The following is a 24,069-nucleotide window of genomic DNA, read 5'->3' on the forward strand; positions in this document are numbered from 1 at the left end:
GCTTAGTGACCGTTCAAAGTAGAACGGCACTGAAAAAAAAGTGACTTATGACCATTTTTCACACTTACAACCGTTGCCTCCCCATGGTCATGCGATTTACATTTGGATGCCTGACAGCTGACTCATATTTATGACGGGGTCATGTCCCGTCCTAAGGCCTTTTGCAACCTTCTGACAAGCAAAGTCAATGTGGAAGCCAGGTGCACTTAACAAACGTGTTCCTAACTTAACGCTGGCAGTGATTCACTTAACAAATGTGTCAAGAAAAGTCATAAAATGGGACAAAAGTCACTTAACAAATTTCTCACTTGGCAACATAACTTTTGGGCTCAATTGTGGTAGATTGAAGACTACTTGTATTCAGTCTGCTCCAACAGGTATTCCCAATATCAACTGACCAAGCAAAAGTTGTATTGATTAATTTATATTTATGTCATATTAATTTAGAACTTTACCATTGAACTGAGTTTGACTGATTATATGGACAAATGCTTATCTTTTGGGCTGATATAACTTCTGGCTTTTCCTTCTTTCTTTAACCTTGCTTACTGTATCTTTATATAAGTTTTTTTTTGAAAAAAGAAAGCTCACCAACTTACACAAAGACCCCAGGTTTTGATTAGCTCAGCTTTGTTTGGTTTTACTTAATTCAACAATGCTATATTTCTGGTTGTGCCCAAGTCCTTCCCCGGGCCCTCAGTTTTTCAGGAACTTTCTATCAGATAAAATCTCATGATGGCTTAGACACCCTGCCAAAATTAAAAACCAGAAAATTCTCATCTCTCACAAGGTTGCCAAAGTTTTAGAAGATGCTTCTGTTGCTTGCTATATGAGATGTTGCAATATTTTAGTGCTGCTCATCTCTTTCAAAGTCCTTGGGCACCTTTTGGGAATCCAAATGGTGTTGCATGGCCAAACCCTGGGCCAACCGTGTGGCCCCCAAGAAGACAGATATTCCTGCTGTGGAAAATTTGAATAAAGAATAGCAGAGAAGTTCTATATTAGGAATGGTCCAGATAATATAAAGGAAAGATTCCAAAGATAATAGTGTTAAGGATTCCTTGGGTTGTGATATTCTGGTTTACTTTAAGCAACCTTGTCTGTTGTAATCAGTGGAATGACCTCTATGACCTAATATGTCTATTGCCTAAATAAAGGCCAAAGGTAACAAGAAAATAGTTATCTCATTTGAACAAATGAGGGTTGAACTTTGCAAACTTCTACCAACCATAGTAACTGAACTACAGTATTGCCAATGTTTCCAATTCAGATTTGAAAAAAGTACAAAATGTAATTGCATAGCATTTAGTGATTCATAATATGTAAGGAATGACATCATGGAGCCCACTGGATGTGACTGAATTTAATAATTTCAGAGTCTTGTCAGACTTAATTAAGGACTCTACGTTCTTAGCTTTGATGTGTACCATGAGTCAGTCTATAAATTTCTCCAAAATCATCACACTAATTAATAAAAGCATTTATTAATGAAACTTAACTCCAAACATTACACTTTGTTTATTATGGTTAATCCATAACCTTCTTTAAAAAAGAGTACTATTACTGTGTCAGAATTGATTAAATATGTTTTTATTTAGTTGAAAGAAAAATTTCCAGATGCTCTTTCATTTACATTGTCTGATCAAATGGACATGGAGATACCTACTTTTTCACTTGCTTTGGTTTGATGCTTCTTTACCATGGCCTCCTCTGAAATTGAGCCCAGAGAATGTTTGGGTCATTCTGGGAAAATAAAAGTTTCAGTAACAAATATAAAATAATCTAAATGAATTGGAATTTAAAAAATAGTTTATAAAAATAAAATAATTTATAAAAATATAAATAAATATTTATAAATAAATATAAATATAGGTTTATTAAATATATATAAATATACATTTATTTATAAATAAACACACTTTATAAAAGTGTGTACAAAATTTTGATTCCTTATGAATAGATAGTGCAAGCCACATGGTCAACTGGTGTTGAAGCAAGATAAGAAAACTGCTCTATTTTCTTCAGCCTCTTTAAAAACAACTTTGATGTGTAGAAAACGTAGTAGTTAAACATTGCCCTTTAATAAATGTTAGCTGATCCAGCTGCTGTAAAAGGCAGAACTGTAGGGGCCAATTCAAAACTGGCAACTCTAATAGACCTCATTATAATTTTTGTCATGTAAGGAATTGACAGATAATCCGGTCTGCCAAGGAAAATAGCCTGAAGCTATATGGTTTGCAGAGCTAGCAACTTTGGCACATCAGTAAACCTGGGGCATCCAGAGGCTCATTTCCATATCTCTTTGTAAGAAAACCCTCCCGCATCTTGATCCATCCTTTGAAGTTGTTTGACTAAGCTGTCTCTGGCAGGGGAAGAAAAAAAAAAAAAGAATATTTCCTACCTTTTTTTGATTGTTAAGCAGTACTTCTTTCTGAAGACTCTGCCTTCCTTGCATTTTAAAGTTTCAAGCTGCAAAATCGGTAATGTCTACACTTCTCAGACTTAGCAAAAGCTACAACTTTTGCTTGTGGGAGGTCTCACTAAAGTATCCACCAGCATCTTTTTCCTTGGTTATTGGTTTGCTCTAGGAGTGATGTACAATATGCAAAAAGCATCCTTTAAGCCAAGAGTCTTAAATTGCTACAGAATCACATGTGGTTTCCCAAACTTGGGGAATGCAACTGCCAGAACAACTGCAAAAGTTGTCTTTAGTTTTAATTTTTAATGTGGCATAACAGTGAATGCAGGGGGATTGGAATTCACTTAAACCCCTCCTCCCCATGTTCAGCAGACACCAGTTAAGATTAAATGTAGCCCTGAATTTGAAGGGTGGGGGGGAAGAGGGGTCTTCAACAAGGATAACATTTAAGATTAGCATCTCAGTGTCTCTTTCCAAAGGCACAGATTTTTTTTTTTGTCAAACTGTTTCAGGACTGCAATTCTATATAGGTTTGGAAGTCAGTTCTAGAGTGGGATAGTAGAAATGGCTATGTTAATTACTCTACTTTGCATCTGGGAGTCTGTTTATTACATGTATAGATAATTCACTAAGACAAGGGAAACAAATAATAATTCCTAAACAGGTTTCTGGAATAAATGTTTAAAATGTCCTTACTTATTTTTAGCAGGAAGAGAAAAATATTTTGAGGATATTATTCCTGTGCATGACTCCTGGCTACCTCTGATGATCTACTTCATTTTGAATACTTACATAACTTCCAAACATCTGGGGAGGTTACAAAAATCAAAATAATAAAAGTGGTTCACAATGATATCCTTTAAAAGTATGTATGCAATTCTTACGTTCTCAAAAATTGCTTAAAATGTAAAATCATAATCAGCAACCAGCTCTCCAAATTAAAATGCTGTAAGGTGGACACAAAGGAACCTCTTTGGGAAAAGTTTTCCATGAAGATGTTGGAAGAATTATCCTTCTGGGTTCAGTTCCAAGTGGGGGAAAAGACATTGGAAACATGGAGGCTATTTGGAAAGATAGTTTAATGGTGGATAGGACCACATGGCTTGAAGCTCCAAAGAAGGATGATCACATGCTCCAAGGTGAAGGAAAAGAGAAAGAAGGGCTGGCCAAGATACTGAGAGACCCTTATATACTCTCTGTTAGGTCCCACCTTAGTGTTTCCTGTTCCTGTGCAAGAAATGTATCCCATTGGCTGTCAGACTCCCAGGGGCGGGCGTCTTAGCTAACTCTGTAGGCTTTTCTGAGTTCCAGGCTTGGTTGAGCCTTGCTGGATGATGATGCACTGAAAGGGCTCTTGGGCAATTGCTATACCTTTACCTGGAGATCTTTGTTATGTAAAGTATTCTGGTCCAGGCCTTAATGGCCCACCCATTAACAAAGGTGGGGATGAGCTTCTGCTTCTGAGGTGTTTCTGCTTTTGAGTTTCTACTCTTTTTAGGGGAAAAACTGCCTTTTTATTTCAATTTTCTAGGAGAGGGGTGGGTACTAACTTCCTACAAAGGGTACACTACAATGAAAATATCCTTTCTCTGGAAGATACCAGCCAAGTATAGTTAGTGGAACGTTCTGTCATAAGTTCTTGCTGTGACTATTTTGTTTCTATTTCAGTTATTACAACTGATTTCTTTCTTACAATCTTATTTAAGGCCTCTTCAGTTTGCATCTGTTATAAAAAGCCATTCCAATAATGCAAGTTGATTTTACCTTTTCTGAATAGAAAAATTATCCCAACCCGTGAATAGAGTTAACTTATTGTTACCCAGGATCCAAGGTTTAAAATATATTTTGATACATTATTCTTATGATGATGGTATTTGGATACTATTTAAGCTTGTCAGCAGGTAGCAGCCCTTGGCTCATCTTATCTGAACCTGGAAGCTAAGCAGGGTCAGGCCTGGTTAGTAGGTAGATGGGAGTCTGCAAGGAAATGCCAAGCTATGGACTAGACAGGGAAGTTGACAAATATCCTTGAAGAAGCAGACTTTGGCAAAGCATTTACATACTATTGCCAAGACAACTGCAAGGACATGTCCTTAACTCAAAAGAGACACAAACAAGACTTCCAGTTATTCTGTTTCTGTCTCAATAGATTTTTCTGAAATACAGGGATCATTCTTACGCTACTGAAAGAAGATTTTTTTTCCAACTGGTATCCTTTGCCAAGTTTAGACTGCTAATCTCTTAAATTGAGGATTATCTGTACAATATCAGTCTTTTCTGACACCTTTGTTGAAGTTAATGGTTCCTGGCTGATGTTTGACCTGCTTAAGAACTTGGGGCATTAAACAACAATTAGAAAGAGAAATGTTGTGGGTAAAAATATCCTATCTTTCTGGAATGCTTCCACAGGTGTGTTTTTGAGACTCTAATCCTGGCACAATTTGTGAGGCACATTGACTAGTCTAAGAATTGCTGCTTTTGTGGCAAAGCAATACATAAAATGCTATATTGTTGTTTGGATCTAGAGCAAAGTTGCAGTTGGTGATCGGAGCTGGTCCCATGCTAGATATCAAAAGTGATTTGGATATAGTACTGTGTACACTTTGTCTGTTTGCTTTATTGGGTAAGCGATAATTCTTATAAATGCATAGACTGAGGAAAGATGATAGGCTGTCAACAAGTAGTTATGAACTTCCCCATTTTTCTTGCATCACCTGCTTCTACATAGTGACTGAATATGTTAGGGTTGATTGAAAAGGTGATGGCAAGTGTAGTGGCAGCCTGGATCCTAAGTCTATTTTCTGGTCTGTGAAAGCCTAAGATTATTATTTAGAATGTCCTAAAATCTGATTCGACTGATGAAAGGGAGATACTTATCAAACAACCCCCAGTTACCCTCATAGGCAAGATCTGCTGTTCTTCAGCTACTAATAGATTGCCTGTTCTGCTAGCGATACTAATCAAGATTGCTATTTCTTGGCTGCTTAGTAGCAGTTCAGGAATAATTTTCTTGAAATCCCAGAAGGAATAAGATGGTTAAAGCCTTTAATTATTTACTGTAGTAATCTCAATCCGGCAGACAGTGAGTGCTTGGGAAAAATGAGAGCAATTGGATTGGTGTAAACGGCTGGGCTCCTATTCATTGCTGTTCACTTACACATTCTTATAGCCTCTTATAGTCTCTTCTAGGAAGACCAGTACAGTCTCCTCCAAAAAATATGACCACCCATGTTTTTGTGTAAGATATTGGGTCTATCAACCCTCATTTATATTGCTTTCGTAGAACAAGAAGGCTTTCATGTTTTATAATGTCCAGTATGTTCTATTTTTGTTTTCTAGACTTAAAGAATGATAGCAGCTGGGAAGTTTGCAAGTCTTCCACAGGATATGCAGATGAACCATGAGTTTCCCTTGGCCTCTTCTATGGATCTGTTGAGCAGCAAACCTGCTCTGGCTGATGAACTTCATTCTGGTACCCGTCAAGACATTTCTATCCATGGTACCCTTCCGAGAAAAAAAAAGGGAACCCTTCTTCTTGGGTCATGTGATGCCTTCAACAACATGAAAATGTTGCCATACACCCAAACCAGTCAGTCTCCAGGACATTCCATTCAAGGTGTCATTGAAGAATATCCCCAGAAAAACAGGAAAAGTGACAGCCATCCACACAGGTAAATCTTGTTATGTTTAAACCTGTTGTGAATGCTACTCTATTTTAATGGCATTAACAAAATCTCTCTTCTTCCCCACCCCTGTAGATAGATATATCAATCATATCTTCTGTCAATCATGTCTCATGTCTATAACTATAACTATAACAGTCAAGTTACAGAATGGCGATATATATATATATGTATGTTTTCTTAAGTTTTCGCGGGTACTTACATGTATGGTATTCAGCTTTGTTCGGGTATTTTCCCACGTCATTATAGTTGTGCTTTTAAAGATGAACACAATACAGAAGCCTGATGATGGCAGATGGCAGATGCCGAAACGTTGCTACAACTTTAAAAGCACAACTATAATGACGTGGGAAAATACCCGAACAAAGCTGAATACTGCACGCAGGTTTTGGCGTGTTCAGGTCTTTTCCCGTGTACAATTGAGAGTATCTTGGCGATGTTTCGACAAGGTCCCACTCACCATCTTCAGGCTGGTGCTTTCGGCTTTGTGCTTGTGCGAGCAAAGCCTTTGTGCTTTGCTCATTGCCAAGATACTCTCAATCGTACACAGGAAAAGACCCAAACACGCCAAAACCTGCATACCTGTACCTGTGAAAATCTATGAAATATATATATATATATATATATATATATATATATATATATGCATTCAAAAACCTTCATATGTCAGAAATATTATAAATATTACTTTTTGAGAATCTGCCTAATAATCCCTCAGTGATGCACTGCCTTGATGTGGTTGTGGGGTTTGTGTGCTCTAAGGAAGATGAGAGCTATGTCAGAGGTTCAACCATTTTGGACAGGTATCATCAAAGGAGCAGGACGAAGAATGTCTCTCCCATAAACAAAATGGGGAGATATACAGTAATTTATAGAAACCCATATCAAATTGGTTGTCCCCTGGGTCAACAAGGACTGTGCTAGTTGTTGGAGTTCCTGGACATATATATATATATTATACACACATACACACACACACATACATACATATCTATATATACATATATATCAATCACTATCCATTTTGAGTATATAGGAGAAAGAGGAAACTTGAGAGTTCACATGACTGATGCTATACGGAACAAAACTGACTGAATCTAGATGTTCTGCTTCGGATACCATGAAGCCTCTTCCCAGAAGGTAACAAGGAAAGCAGGTCGTGAAGAGGAGATGTAGTGTCTTCCAGGCAATCCTGTGGACCCTACTCAAGCATCACTTATCTGATATGTCCTGGATAGAAGGGAGTGAACTTAACAACCATGATACTAACTTAACAAATGCAATGATTCACTTAACAACTGTGGCAAGAAAAGTCATAAAATTGGGCAAGACTCAAAAATGTATCATTTAGCAACATAAATTTTGGGCTCAATTGTAACTCGAGGGCTACCTGTGTTTAAAAGGCCTGATGCACTATGCTTTCCCATCAATGTGGCCTTTCTTTTCACCTCTCCAGTGCAGTGGTGCTGTCTTATGAAGCCCTGGTAACCCCTGGCATTGAAAACACAAGGAGTACAGCTGTTGAGCAACAGCTGCAAGGAATGATTCAGCTGAAGCAGCTGAACATTGCACCTAGCCAGAAAATAGAATAGCACCATTGTGTGTTTGTGAATGTGTGTATGTGGTTGGGTTGATAGAATGCCTGAAGCATCCTTTACGAGAGCCACAGCCACTTACTCATTATGGTGAGTAAAAAAATGGAGGTAAAATGGTAAGTTATGCCAGTAGGTACTTTCACCCTTTCACCAGAAGTTGGTGCCATTTCTGAATCTGAGCCAAGAACTGTCACCCCCCTGTCATCTGAACCCATTTCTAGCTATGGCCAAAGAGCAATTGCTTGTTTTCTGTTTTTCAATGTACAACATCGCCATTCCATGGAGCTTAGGGTAAGCTGTGTTTCCACTGGTAGAAACTCTTGACTCTTTGCTGTCTCCCACTTGCACCTCCTAAGCTATATTTGCGTCCCAACAGCAGAGCAAAGGTTTTGCAACTCCCAACTTAAGAGCATGAATTGGCCGCACAATCAAATATAGGGAGGAGAAATGGGTTGGGTCACTGGTAATGCTGTTAATATTAGGGCTTCTTCCATAGGTATCTGTAAAGAGGGCTGGCACATTCATGAAGAGTTCTCAATGGCTGTGTAATGAAAGTTGCAAGCTATTGTGAGGGCACATCTGAGCTTGAGAAGTGATGATGACATGTAGGAAAGTCCACCATGTTTTTAGCTGGATGAACTCAGCAGAAATCTGGACTGAATTTGACAAAACAAAATCGACTATTTATTTTTTTTAAAGTCAACTCAAATGCAGAAATATTAACTAGATTGGGGGAGAATACCTGGCTTGGCAGTCATGTATGTGAAAAGGCTGAACCTGAATCAATATGCCATGCAACTAACTGACAAAAAAGTCTGATGCAGTTTTAGTTACATACTTCTGTAGAATCTTGAGTTTCTGAGTCTTGAGAAGTAACACTGGAAACTAATCTGCAGTTGGGGATGCCTCACACTTGTAAGATGAATGTAGATAAATTGTTCACTGAGAGCTCATGTTTGTATGTGCACTGTATGTTTGTAGTTTGTATGTACATTGAGAGCTTAGGCACCAGAGACCAATTCTTTGTGTGTCCAATCACACTTTGGCCAATAAAAAATTCTATAAAGAAATAGGTTTAATGAGTATTAAAAATTATTCCCATGAGAAAAGGTTGAAAGAATAGGGTTTGTTTATTTAGTTTGTTTAACAAGCCTCATGCTTATGGGAGATATACACAGAAATATCTGGAAGCTTGTCATAAAGAAAACAGCAGAGTAATTTTCCACTGCTGCTTAAATTTAAGTTTAAAAAATACTGATAGTTCATGATTGAACATTGATTTAATTTTAATTATAAGTCCAGTTTTGACCATAGGAGCAATTTCTTGGGATATTGTCAGCTTGTTCTCACTGGTAAGTTTCAAGCAAATCCCTAGACACCCATTTGTCAGGGAGTGCCTTATCTTTGGATTTTCTGTACCAAGGAAGGAATGGAATTAATTGTTCATGCCATGCCTGCTCTATGATTCTAAAACAGTCAGACTCTTTCAACATTCTGGCTGGGGAATTTTGGGAATTGAAGTCCACATATCTTAAAGTTGCCAAGGTTGAGAAACACCATTCTAAAGTCTCAAAGTTTCTTACCTCCTCATGGTGCGTGAGTAGTCCATAGGGAGGAGGGGAGGACCAGTACCATAATTATCATAGACACTGATACCATAAAAACAGGAGGAACCAGCAATACTGATAGGATTTACAGGCCCAGATCAGATTAAATAAATTGGTCTCCAGAGTACATGGAAAAACAGATGTACGGAGATCCCAACATCTGAGTCTCTTTCATGCTTCTCTCTCTCTCCCTCCCCTCCAGTAAACATACACACACACACACACACACACACACACAATGTCCCATCCTAGAGAAAACTGAATGCCAACAGGAAGCCATCTAACTTAATCTGTGTTGCTATAGCTTCTCTCTTCCGTCACACCAATTATCATTTAACTTTTCTAACCATACCATCTGCCTTTTGTTGAACAAAATGATTTCTTTCTCTCAGTCTTGTGGTGCAAAATATTTTGATTTACTCATTTTGGTTTTGATGTTATTCAGTGTGGAATTCTACATCCAACTTTGTTTCAGAATCTTAAAACCATAAACTCAGTAGTTCAATGTAGAACAAATAACTACACAATATACTATGAACTTCACTACTGCCCAACAGCTACTGAGTCATCAAAGAGACAATGTGGAATCCCCCATTCTTGGAAACGTTTAAAAATAAGCTATATCATCAGCAGTCAGGCTGGATCATGATAATCCCATTTCCATGCAGACTACACGTGATTAATGTTGTTTTAGAAGAAGACAAAGGATGTGGGAAGTGGATTATTTGCCACCATTCAAACAATAGTTCTCTAGTTTTGTGAAAATACATTGCAATGCTATAGGACAAGAAAGGCAGTTCTGATAAATGAAGTGTTCCTCCTTTTGAGGTGATAAAATTTAGCTTTGAAAACCAGTAGAAGTATAAAGCCTAATAGAATTCAGAGGGTTATTGTGATTATATGCACTTGTTTCCATTTGTATGGGGCTTGTATGTTTTTTCAAAAATTCCACAACATAGTAGAAAATATTGGCAGTGGGATTTGCAGAATCCAGTGGGATTTGGAGAAAACTATAAGTGAGAGTGGGGGTTACATAATGGGACTGTGCATAGCCCAAACAGAACAATCTGTTGTAAGCTTTAATGTAATTGGGTCTATTTGCAAGGGTTGTGTGATTGTTTTGATGTCTACAATACATGTGCATAATATATATTGTGCAAATAATGCATATGGCATCTATGGGGGCAGCTTTTGAAGTAGCTCTGTAAGCCTGGCAAAGGACCCACCTAATTAATTAGTGGTAAAATGCACTATGAACCATCTAGTTAAATCCTTTGTTCAGCCTTGATTCTGAATGAGGCCACTTATCCTCAGCATAGCTCTGAGGTTGTCCTCAGGGTGAGACACCACAAATCCTTCATATTTTTTTTAACTTTCCGTCCACTCAAGAAGATGCATAGAGCCAATCTGGACAATAAATTACTCCAGAGAACTGTGCACCATGGTATAATGATGTCACTGTTCCAACAACTGGTGTGAGTTTCACGCCACAGACTTACTGTCCTAAGGAGCTGTTTCATTCCACTGAATGATAGGGCTTCCCTGTCTATATGTATAAATTAGCCAGTGCACGTTTTGTACAGTTAATGTTCTTTTAAAAAAAATAACAATGGAGGAAATGAGGATATTCTCTTCCTTGGCAAAACAAACAGACACTGTGCACTGTAACTTGAGTTCTGTTTCTACCTGTACAATATTGAAGAAGGCTGGCCCTGTCAAAGTTCATGGCCTTTACAGTACCGTAAAACTACATTGTTTAGTACACTGGATGACTCAGGAATAAAAATTCTGTTAGGTTTCAATTTTTGTGAATTTCTCCCTTTGACATTGTGACCTTAAATTGAAAAGTGAATGTTCACCCACTCCCCAAACCTTGTAAGTTATTAACTAGCATAACAAGAATGTGAAAAGGGAGAGAGAAATGAAGAATAAAAATGCAAGTGGATCTCTGGAATGTATAAAAACCCTTAAGGCAGGATGAATGTACTGATTTTAGTGCCTTTTATTATTTAAACATTCCTTTCTTATCTTGTGATATTTGGTCAGATCATTATTCATTATTAGGTATTTCAAAAAGTAGCATCTAGTGCTGCTATTGGCCTTTTGAACTTATGCTCTGGAAAGTTTTATGATTATATAAAGAAATAGATCCAAATGTCTGCCCCAGCCGGATAGCAGACTGTGGCATGTGGCAGAATAAATATATTGCATGAAGCTATTTCCCTTAACTGATTATCGTTTATTTTTTGTCTTTCTTTTTAAAAAAATAAACCTACGTACCAAATAATATCCATTATACTGTATAGGCAATTTTAAAATTCAAAATTTAGCCTTAATGGACACCAAATAAATATTTAGGAAATGGCTTCAGTTACACGATGGGGATAACCCAGCCCTCTGGCATCCTGAATAAGGAAAAAACCAAACATCCCAATAGTTCAGACAACCCAGGAGATGGCTAATGCTAAAAAAGGCTAAAAACACCAAAAGCTCACGTTCACCATTGTTGTTATTTACTTTTTAAGAAAATTCTTTTTAAGAATTTTTAAAGAGGGTCAGAGACCCTCTTGCAGATAACTATTAGCCTTGGCTTCTTACCACAATACAGCTAAAAGGTATGTGGGATCAGCCTCACCTTATGTGAACTTAGCTTGTTCACATAAGTTGTACAACTCGAAACACATGTGGACTGAACAGGATATAAACTCCAGCTATTTCAGCTCTTTCCAATGACGGTATCCAAATTGGCATGGAAAGGAGTGGAATTAAGGCAGAGCGCAAATTGGTTACAAGTGACCGTCAGGGTTTTGCCATCCAGATGCTGCTGCTGGTTATTCTGCTTGGGAATAGCATTGAATGGAGACTGGATTCTTTGTCTCCCTCCCCTGCCCCTGATTTGAGGGGTGAACTGAACGCATCTAGCTCAGGTGAAGTTAAGAACATCACATAGATGCAAGATGCAGTCTCTAGCGGCATCCTGGCAAATACTCTTTTGTAAATATATACTGTTTTGGAATTGAGAAGGCCTAGATTCAGCTCCTAGGATGATTGGATCAGTAACTTTGCTCTTTCCCAATTTACTTTAGAAAAGTATGGATGTAAGATAAAGGGAAGCATCTCCCAATTTGTGCTACAGATTTATCACCGATTATTCTGCATCTGTTCAAAATTACAAAAACCTCCCCAAAAGCTACTTACAACCCAGTTTTGAAGTTCCAAGGTCATGGCCCTCCCCACTTGATAACCAGCCTGCATTTACGGCTGTTTGCAGCACCCTATGGTCATATGACCACAAATTACAACAGTTCTACTAGCGCATAGCTAACAATGAGTTTGTTTAAAGCAGGATTGTCAAACTTGCATCTCACGTGCTAGATGCATCACGTGTTGGCCATGCCCACGCCTGGTTTAACGAAGGCGGGAAAAGTCCTGATACATCATGTGACACCACTGTGATGACATGAGTTTGACACCCCTGATTTAAGGCACTAAGCATTCATTTAATGACCTCTGAAAAAAGTCGTAATATCCAGTCCTGTTAAAGATGATCTATTTTACAATTGTTATGTCTTATAACTGTTTGACTGGGGCAAACTTGTTGAAAGCAGCCAAATACTTCAGGTGGATACATAGCAGACAGACAGACACACACACACACAATCTTCAAGTCAATATTGATTCCTGGTGAATGCCTGGACAAGTCCCTATAGTCACCCGTCTGGCTTCATGACTAAGGAAGGACTAGAACTCACAGACTTCCAGTTGCCAGCCTGTTGGATTTGAATTTAATGGTAATTTATGTAAATATCAACATCTCAAAATCCCCAGAAACAAGGGTTTTGGGGGGGGATATCCTTAACTATTGCAATAATTTTCTCTGCCTTCAGTTCTCCACCTTTCTTTTTTTGAACAATGGTGCTAATTCTCCTCCCCTTCTCTCCCTTCCTTTGTGCAAGTACACCCTGAAGTAAATGATCTTCCTCTTTTTCTCCTCCATTCTCCTCCATACCTCCTCCATGTAGTAGATTACACAATCTAAGCACCCCTGTAAAGTTAGTTGAACTCCTGTATCCATCCTTCTTGGGCTGGTGAATTCAGAAGATAGCTTTCCAAGAACAGTATTACATCCCCAAAAGCTAAACCTAAATTTATTTATCTATCTAATTTATATAGCCACCTATCTCAACAAAAGCGACCACAAAACTCTCATTTTCTGCCAAAGCAAGGTCGAGACCAACTGTGGTTACAGGCTTTGGACATCAACGGCAGAGAAGATCATGACTCTGTGTTGGGCTCCATCCAATGCCATATCCATTAGAAAAAGCAAGAAGGAAAGAGAACTGGAATAGCAATTTTTATTGCTTTAAGCAATGGTCCTAACGCTGCTAAGATACAGATATTATGATTATTTTTTTCTTTGCTGTTTAGTGTTTGAAACCCCTCACTGTCATTTGAGAACAAAAATTGGATAATTTTGTCTGAAAGATGCAAGTTATTTTTATGCACACAGCAGAGACTAGTATAGTATTGCCCATAGAGAGTCATACACCAACATTGTTGTGGGGTAGATTGAGAACTATTTACAAAGTGTACACTACTATTACTGTTAATCTTCTCCTCACTCCTTATCACCCATCCCCTCCCACTTGTGATTGTAGGACTCTAACTTTGTTGCTTGTATCCGTACGATTATATTGACTGTTTCCTAGTATGATTTGATTGTTGATTGTACCCTATGACTATCATTAAGTGTTGTACATTATGATTCTTGATTCTTAACGAATGTGCCTTTTCTTTATGTATACTGAGAGTATTTACACCAAGACAAATTCCTTGTGTGTCCAATCACACTTGGCCAATAAAGTATTCTATTCTATTCTATTCTATTCTATTCTATTCTATTCTATTCTATTCTATTCTATTCTAAGATACCTTTTGACCTTTTTGGGTTTGGCTTTGAATTGAATTCTAATGTGTTTCCCTTAACAATTTGGGAAATGCCTCAAAAGTTCCAGAAACGGTGAAAACTCAAATTCAGTTCGACTTCACTAATGGTTTGGTGATTAGTTCTTCATGTATGACAAATGCAGTTTTGAGCTTAATTCTTTTTCTGTGAACCAATTAGAACTGTTGAGCATAGCCCCAAAGTGCATGTAGACACACTGGAAAGGTTCTTCCCCAGGTAGTCTCAATGTGCAAAGAGGAACTAGCACTCTGATGTTGGATGGTTTGAGAGGATATTTGCTAACCATTGAAGTTTGCTCAAAGGCTGATTTTCAGACAAGCTAAGCAGGGTCAGACTTGATTGGGAGCTGATTAGGAAATCTCAAAGCTACAGGATAAAGTTTAAAGTTGGAAAAATATCCTGGAAGAAAATAGCAGCAATCACTGTCCTATTTTTGCAGACAAAACAACAAAGAGTTATCTTGGTAGTTACCAGGAGATGAGTTCAATTTGAGGAAGATTCTACATTATAAGATTCAGGTCAGACAAACTGGGCAGGAGACAAGAGCTACCACATGACTTCTCTGGAAGGACAGCTCTTATGATCCTTCTGACTTTTGATGGACTCCACCTTTTTACTTGAAATGAAGAATGGCAAGAGAAAGATGGAAATTTTGTTTTTTTTTCTGGGGAATTGGAGGTTCGCTGGTGCTGGTGTAAAATCTTCATGGCACCATGCCACTTTCTGTCCCCATAGTGTTCAGGCTCTTTAAAAACAGCAACTGAATAAGTAACCCAGTTGTTCTAATAAATCTTTGGTTCTTCTGTTCTTAAAACATTGCAAACATAAGTACGTTTACTTGCCATGTGCTCATGTGAACAATAATACTCCAGGAGAAGTATCTGACGTGTGATGTATTTTAAGTTTTGAAATATGAATTTAGTGAGGATAAACTGGAAGCCTTTTACACCTGTTTTACCTATAAGGAGGTAATCTAAATCTCAAAACACCATTGGAATCTATCTATGAAGAGAACTGGGGTGGAGGGAAAGGAGGGCTCACATCAAGATCTATGGGAGGTGGCTTTTATCCTGAAAAAAATTAGGTGCATTTGGAAGGCTATTATATATCAAAGGTGAAATGTGCTCTAGTTGTGCCAAGATTATTATAATAAAGTGGAAGCCATGCTATGTTTAATAAGTCAAGATTTAAAGCATTGATTTGTCTTATTAACATTATTTTAAAATATTTAATTATGCAAAAATAATTTAACTGCAGGTACTGCTCTACTTATGACCATAATTTTCGGTTGTAAGTAATGACCAGATGCACTTTTATGACCTTTTTATAGTGTTCAGTAAACGCTGGTTTCTGGCAAAAAATGTAAATCATGACCATGTGACTTTGGGGTGCTGCAAACAGCCATTAGTGTGGGCTGCTTGCCAAATGCCAAAAATGCAGTCATGTGACCACAGGGTGAAACTTCAAATGATTCCTAATCAACTGTGTTTGTTTATGATTCAGGCAGAGCTGAACATTTGAAACTTTTTGAAATCAACTTTGACTAAATTGTGACCTTAATATATTGCTGTACTGATATAATCATTCTTTTCCCTAAAATAGTTAGCCAAGTTAAACTAAATGTAGGATTACTTATGTATGCATAGTTAGCAATAAATTCCACTGAACTGATGTATCCAAATAAGTGTGCAGTAGGTTCCTTAGTCAATGTTCTTCCTTATCCTATTTCTAGCTTTCTCCAGTTGAAGGACTATTCCCAGAGTTCCATATTAAAATGGTCAACTGCATGACATATATTTTGGAAGTGCTAAGATACTGGTTTATTGGATCAATTACTATTTCAGGTCCTGGAATGAAGGTTCAGGTTTAATACTGCATATTTTTTGGTTTTTTTGTTTTTTAAAAAAACAGCATAAGCAGCTAATAATGTAGCTAACCCTAATGATAACTCTTCTCCCTAGCAGAGGGTAGAAGCGATTGATTGATTGATTGGAATGCTGAAACCACCCAATAGCCAAAGCTATTTAGGCAAAGGTTTGGATCTTATTTTGTAATCTTGCCATACCATGCCACTATTTGAAGCCCTGAACGTATAATACATATCCCAATGATATTATATGATATTATATATCTTGCTGTTTGGGTACAACCCAAGTCTTCTCAACATACACATTCTATATAATAGCCATTCTATTCTATAACCATTCATGTGTGGATATAGAGGTGGCTCTGCGGTGCCAGTCTGGAAGCACAGAGTTTAGTGCAATGGGGGGCACTGTATCCTTGTAGTAATAGTGGGTGTTATTCTGTGATGCCATTCATGGTTTTCTATTGGAAGGGACCTTGGAGGCCTTCTAGTTGAACCCTGTGCTCAAGCAGGACCCTACACCATTCCAGACAAGTGACCGTCCAGTTGCCTGGAATAGCATGTCCAGTTGTTGAAGTGGCTGACTATTGGTTTTCCTGTCTTCAACACCGGTAGAGGCTTCATGGTCCAGGGTTCTTCAGTAGGTTCTGTCAGCAGTTGGTTGGATGTCAAAATTTTGTAGGGTTTCCTTTGTAGCCCTTGAGTGGCCAATCTCAAGGTCTCTTCCCAGACTTCAGCACACTATAAATCAATTGTTTAGGCATATGGTGATCATCCATTCTGATGATGTTTCTCCCTTCCCCCCACCTCATCTGGATTCTGATAATCAGGGACTCCATGCTGGTAGACTGTGCATGATCCAAGATCTCCTAGCTAAAGTTTTGCCAATGAATGTCAGGAATGGAGTGGAGAACGATAACCACATTATTGTGTCTTCTACCAATGGCCTTTATTAAAATTGGATGTGTGAAGCTCGGAGCCAATGATCTGTCATATAGAGAGTGTCTGCATTTTCACAGTCTAGCTTTAGTAGCCAAGATAAATTTAGTTAAAAGTCACTAGTTCTATTCCATTGTCCCACTAGAATAGATTTTTTTCTGGTGTAAAGAAAAAGATAGTCTGCATGATGGGAAGATCCTGAGTGGATTAAAAATAGAAACCCTCCATAAATTTCTCCAGATAAAGCTGGGTTATTAGACAGTAAAAATGTCACTTGTAAATAGGTGTTTCAGAATATTAGTACACTAAAGATAGCCGCATTTACAACTGGCTTATTTTACCCCTAGTGTGTACATGTTTCTGTTTTAGTGCTTATGGTAGGAATCAGGATATGTCCAGAAGTTAACATTTCTTTTAGATGGGAAGTTGCTTTTTGTTGCCCTAGTTCTCTTATCTTTTGAAGGATGAAACCACTTTTTCTTTCCAATGCTAATGAGCTACATCAAATGGCCCTTTATTGACATGGGAATTGGGTTTATCTGATCACTGGGAAGCCAAACAGTCTTGTGGAGTCAGCACTTGTGACACCACTCAGTTAGTTGATTTTCAACATACATCAGTAAGAAGCTATCCTTTGGCAGTTACAGGAAAGAGCCTGTAAGCAAACAGCACTAGAGATGAGAAAAAGAGGAATGACTTGGGGTTCTCCAGGAAGGCAAACATCTTCAAACTGGGAACTTTATAACACCAGATGAAAAGCAATTGATTAAGGTGGTGAGACAAGCTTTCAGCTACAATTGATGTAAGAGGACTCCTGTGCAGCTGTGTTTGAGTGGAATTATAATCCTGTAGGTTTATTGCTGGTGGCCTCATAAATGTTAATTAGAACTGATGAAAAGAGCAACATTAGCAGTTCGCTTCATTGGTTTTCTGGGTTTGCCTGCATATATACGTGCAAAATAATTCAGAGAAGGGAAATTGATGATCTTAAGAGATACAGTATTTTCATCTTCAGAAGAAGACCTGTAACCAGAGATCTTCCAAAGGAAGAAGGGGATAAGGACTGGATGAAGGGCACACACACACAATGTGAAATTGCAAAAGCTTTATTATTTATGGAACTCTTTAGAATCTCTCTTTATCAAAATGAACAAAAATGGTATTTGGAGCAATAGCTAGACAGTATTTCAACTACAACCAGGATTCCTAATGTGCTACTGGCACTTCTTTTGATGTCACCCAGTTCCCCTGCCCACTCTTTTTGAATTTTAAAACAAATTCTTTTGATTTTCAGCAGAAAGGCTGCATGCTACAAAATAAACAGCCAGCTTCTTTATTTCCAAGAATGCAGCTGAACCACAAAAAGGCTTTATGAATTCTTTTAGAAATTTGGAATTTTGGATAGCTACAGTCCTGTGCTTTGTCTGGAAGGGTGTCCACTTGCCCAGAAAAAAAGATGAAGATAATGCAGAGAACATCCAGTGTGAGAAGACAGTAACTGATGTTTTCTGACTAATCATGCTGACAGCGATTGTGGATATCGGCAAACCTATAGCCATTGTCTGAGAAAACCTGAAACCTGATTTTAAAATGTTGAATGTACCCATCAGCTCAACAAGAGTGGAGAACTTGCATTATAAACTTTGTGAGGGTTTTTTTTCCCCAGATGACTTGTTCCTAAATTCATATAAATACGTGTGTCAATGAAAAAAGAAATTAGAATGCCTCAAATAGTCATTATATTGTTCTGGTTGATGTTGATGTAGGTATCTACAGCAAATGAAGCCTGCATCAAAAATTATGACAACACGTGCAATGGTGGCATTTATGACAAAAGCTCCCCCTTTTCCCTTCTGATGTCCAGTGCAGGATTGTAGATTGTGAAGTTTGTTTTTCCTTCTAGAAGTGTACAAAGTACATTTTCCCAGGTTTGTTGTCCACTACTTGAAACTGGAATATACTAGATTGGGAAACACCCAACCAGTGACTTGAGATCTGTTCTATATTTGTTTTAATAAAATCTTCTTGGATCTTATAGATGCAGTTAAAATGGATAATGATTACTACATGAACTATGTTGCTTAAGATTTCAAATAGATAATGAACTATTTAGTTAAGCAAGTTGAACCCCTTACTGCTTTTTTTAAATAGAGAGATACAGCCTGTCTCTTTGTTCTGACCTCCCTTAACTCTGGTTTGATGAGTACAGATACCATGATTCTCCGTATCAAATCCAGTGTAAACCATTGTTTTGTAGCCTGTTTAATTAAAGGTTACATCTTTTTGTTCTCTTTCTTTCTACAAAGCACTACTGGTATGTGCTAGTGTTATCTGCGTTAGTTGCTGAAGATAGGGGTGATTTTGTCATATCTGGGGAACATATGAATTAGACCTCAGGTTTGTAGAGTTCAAAGAGTTAAAAAAAATCTGATTTCCAACAATAGACAGAGGTTTGAAGGTTCCTAGTCTGATTAGTTCCAAAGTTGTGTCTCCTGAAGTTGGATATTGAATTGCTAGCACAAGATTAACTTAATAAATATCCTGTTTGAAGCTGCAGGAGTAGGGCTTGATAGTACTTGTCATTCAGCACCACCAAAAGCTTTTTCCAGTGGAATAGCCAGGTTAATCAGTAAACAAAAACAATGTGCATTAAAAAATCTAATACATGCAGTCAGCGCAAGATCATAACAACTATTCTTTTTCACCAGATACTTGGTGTTATCTTCAAAGGAGAGGGCAGGAAGACACGCATAGAAAAATAAAGATCCTTGAACCATTGAACACTAACAAATGTATTATGGTTTATAGTGTATGTTTGTTAGTCACTAAGGACAGAAGTAGGTGAAGGAATCAAGTGTTCTCCTGACTTTTTTAGATTTTAAGTGCCATCCACTCTGATCGGCATGGCTAGTGGTAAGAAATTGTGAGAGTTCAAAGTTTGGATCTACTATCATTAAAGGAGAAAAAAGTTCATATCTGGTTTTCTTTCTTACTATAGCATATGTGAATTTGTCTAATTAATTTCTAATAAAGTTGATTTATAAGATATTGTTCAGGTTTGGGACACCCCTCCCCCCCAAAAAAACTATTTTTAAATCATGCTTTATTCAAAGTGATTTAATATAAAATCAACTTCTATTCAGTACAATATTAAACCTGGAAAGTAATTTGAACCCCTATATAATAGAGCACAGTATCACCCCTATATCTGTACTTCTTAATAACATCTCTGCTAATTTGTTATTTTATTCTAAAACTACAGAATAATTCTGTATTTTCCATTAAAAGTCAGTTCATTTGCCTTCATATGCTACATCCTTCAAAAGGCTTATTATAGAAATCAGTATTATTTAAATTACTGCTTAGAAAACGAAAGTAGTTTTCATTGTCTCTTTAATGATTCAATTCCTTTCTTATTCATTCATCCCAATTAATAAAAGTGCATTTAAAAGCTGTCTTCCAATCATTTTGGGGAGAGGGAGGTGAGTGGGGTTGGAGAGAAATAATTTCTTTTCACTCACATTTGGGAAGAATGATGGAGAAAGATACTATATGTCTACTCAGTGAAGCAAGCTATTTTTTTCTCTATTCGAAACCCAATAATACTTCCTGCCATTAATGTACCATTAATATTATAAATATGGCATTTTGTGTTTTTTAAATATTTTCTTTATGAATATAATGTTTATAGTATTCAGTAATGCTCTGTAGGAAGATTACAGTCCTTTTGAGCAAATGTTTCAGGGAGTTCTCTGGGCATTGTTATTGTTTGACTATAGAATAGAAGAGAAGAGAAGAGAAGAGAAGAGAAGAGAATAGAAGGGAATACTTTATTGGCCAAGTGTGATTAGACACACAAGGAATTTGTCTTGGTGCAAATGCTCTCAGTGTTCATAAAAGAAGATACATTCATCAAGAGTCAAGAATCATAAGGTACAACTCTTAATGATAGTCATAGGGTACAATAAGGAATCAAATCATATTAAGAAACAGTCAGTGTAAATCGTAAGGATACAAGTGACAAAGTTACAGTCCTACAATTACAAGTGGGAGGGGATGGATGATAAGGAGTATCTATTGCTATATATCTATTGCCCAGATATTCCTATACATCCATTGTTATAATTACTTTATTATTATTAGAAACTACTAGCATTTTATAAATTGGGCCGCTGCTATGGATAGATACTCCATTATGACTTTAGTTTTTTATAATACTAATTTTTGCTGGGTTGATAGCTCATCCCATGTTTGCTGAATAGCTGGAAAAAAAGCCAGTGCTATATATTGTCCAGATTCTGATTAATTATATCTCTAAATATTGCCATGACACAAGGGTGGGATTGGATCTTATAATAAAAAATAATTTATCATACTTATTCAATAAGGCATAGCAATGCTAGGGCATAGATCATGTTTATACATCATTATGGTAAGAGTTGCATAGGAAACTATAAAACTTGTTCTAGATGCAAAGTGGAAGTGAAATTAATTCAGTAGCTGTTCAAGGCCAAGGGGCTAGACAGATCTTGCATTGGGTTTTTGATGCTACCAGTAGAAAAAGAACGGAAATAAATCTGTCTTTCCACCCTGTTTCCCTTGATTTAAACCACTCTCCTTTAGAAGAGGAGTAACAAGATAAAACTGATTTTGTTTTAAATTATACAAAATGATTATACTAACATACTGCTACTTCTTTTCAGAGACCAGAATGCTATGGATCCAGCTTTGGAGTATGTGAAGGTATGAAATATGACTTAATTACTTCCATAAAAAGAACCTAAAAACCTCTATTGTATTAGTCAATTGTAGTAATTGCAATGTATTCCTTCTTTGGTTGATTAGGTCTAATATATTATGGTAGCTTGACTTTTTTAAAAAAAGGCTTGACTTTTTTTAAAAGAGAGTGATAGCTAATTAGATTACTTGAATCAAGCTTGGAGAAAGTAAGATCAGATTGCAAACTTAGTAATTAATCACCACTGTCACTAACGGCTTTTTCATTTTCTCCTGGTAATATTCCAGCAATCATTCTGGTGTATCAAAGTGGATGAAAGGAAATTTGTAATTTGATCTTCGCTCTCTTTCTTTGCTACAAACTGCTTTACTAGGAACAGAATGCCTAATCTGTAGGAGAGATTCATTCCAAGTGCTGAAAGGGCAAACCAGGGTTGGGAAAAAAGCCAAGAAAACTGGAACAATTGGTGAACTTTGAATCTATGTAAATCCTGGTTTATTGTGAGCAAGCAGCATACTAATGGGATTAAGATTACTCATTCCTGCTTGGCTTTTATTTCTAGTACAAACAACTAAAGAAACTGAAAATGCTTTGTTTAGTCTAATATGAGATTATTAGCTTGTTGCTCTCTTTAGAAGCTAGAATAGTACTCCAGAATTGTTATTGGTGTATAAATTTATTTTGTTTAGCAGAAGGAAGTTCTGGGTTCAAACACACTAAAAGAAGGAAGGCCAACTAGACTCATTAACTTTTTTCCATGTGAACTTTTTTCCATATTTTTATTTGGGTTTCATAATAGGTTAAAGAATTCCTATCGATTAAGTCAGATGTTTGTCACATAGTCAGCCAGATGTTTATAGTGGATTTGGAATTTTTAATCCACCTATCACATCCCTCCTAAGGACCTGGGATAGGCAAATACTGTAGTCTGATGGTGTTAAAGACATTGTTGGGGGATGTAAGCTGTCCCAAGTAAAGCTGCCTTTTGCAATTGACTGACAGGGATGTTGTCAGTGCTGATGGTGTTCAAGTGGTGGTCCAGTTGTTTTGGGATTTCACCAAGGAGCCTATTGTTATTGGTATTATACTTACTTTCTTTTGCCACAGTACTATAGTCATCATAATTATTATTTTATTCATAAATAATTTTTGTTTATCAAATTTATATGGCTGCTTCTATCATAAGAAGTGACCCTACACACTGTATAGCAAAAGTATAAAAACAATAAACATGTCAAATACAGTCATATAAACACACATGTACACAGACATACACAAGATTGGGTCATCAATAACTACATTATACTCTGAGATCCCTAAGCCTAATGGCAGAGCCATGTCTTGAGGGACTGCCAGAAAGTAAGGAGGAATGGAGCTGACCTTATTTTTTGGGTGGGTGGGTGGATATTTCACAAGGCGGACACCACAATAGAGAAGGCCTCTTTGGACTTGCCAAGTATAATTGCTAAGAGCCGTGGTGGTGCAGTTGTTAGAATGCAGTACTGCAGGCTAATTCTGCTGACTGCCAACAGTTTGGCAGTTTGAGTTTCACCCGCTCAAGGTTGATTCAGCCTTCCATCCTTCTGAGGTCGGTAAAATGAGGACCCAGATTGTTGGGGGCAGTAAGATGACTCTGTAAAAAAGACTCTCTGCTTAGAGAGGGCTGTAAAGCAATGTGAAGCGGTATATAAGTCTAAGTGATATTTCTATTGCTGCAATTTCCTGAGAGACAAGACGTACAGCATGACCCTCTTGCCAAATTTAAAGGGACAAGTGGATGTAATTGGGGAGATGATACCTCATCCTATGGCGACAAATGAGTTCACTCACAGTCTTGTGTAGATGCTGAATAGGAGCAGAGAGAGCACTGAGCCTTTTAGCAACCCACATAGTATAGGCCGGGATGGGTTCTCTCCTCCCCTGACTGGAACCAACCTTGGAGAAAGGAGATGAACCAGCACAACACAACATCTTGTGACTTTAGTTATGGAAGTGTGTATACTGTGTATTAATGCAATTTATATTCAAAAGCGATTAAGTAGCAACTGTGTCCAAGGTTGATGTGGTTTATTTAGCAACTGTGTTTCTTCTAACTCTTCTACTTCAGGTTTTCTTTTTCCTTGTAAATATACAAGCGATAAATCTTGCTTGTTTACCTTGAACTCAGAGAGCTAATTGCCTTAAAGGTTGTCCATTAGTGATTGCACTTCTTCATTTCAGATAATCTTTGACACATGTCTATTACAGGAGGAAAT

General features: G+C 37.4%; 1 protein-coding gene across 1 annotated transcript in view; it reads left to right on the plus strand.

The window, feature by feature from the left end:
* BCAR3 (BCAR3 adaptor protein, NSP family member) overlaps window positions 1-24,069 on the plus strand; it is an 87,731-nt gene that overhangs the window by 8,178 nt on the left and 55,484 nt on the right. The window contains exons 2-3 of the mRNA XM_087930218.1: window positions 5,759-6,090; window positions 21,780-21,819. Of these exons, the coding sequence (XP_087786344.1) occupies window positions 5,768-6,090; window positions 21,780-21,819 (363 nt within the window). The 5' untranslated portion in view covers window positions 5,759-5,767. The remainder of the gene's footprint in view (window positions 1-5,758; window positions 6,091-21,779; window positions 21,820-24,069) is intronic.

Source organism: Pseudonaja textilis, chromosome 3, assembly GCF_049901715.1.
Source record: "Pseudonaja textilis isolate UNSWEBS1 chromosome 3, rPseTex1.2, whole genome shotgun sequence".
Classification (NCBI taxonomy): domain Eukaryota; kingdom Metazoa; phylum Chordata; class Lepidosauria; order Squamata; family Elapidae; genus Pseudonaja; species Pseudonaja textilis.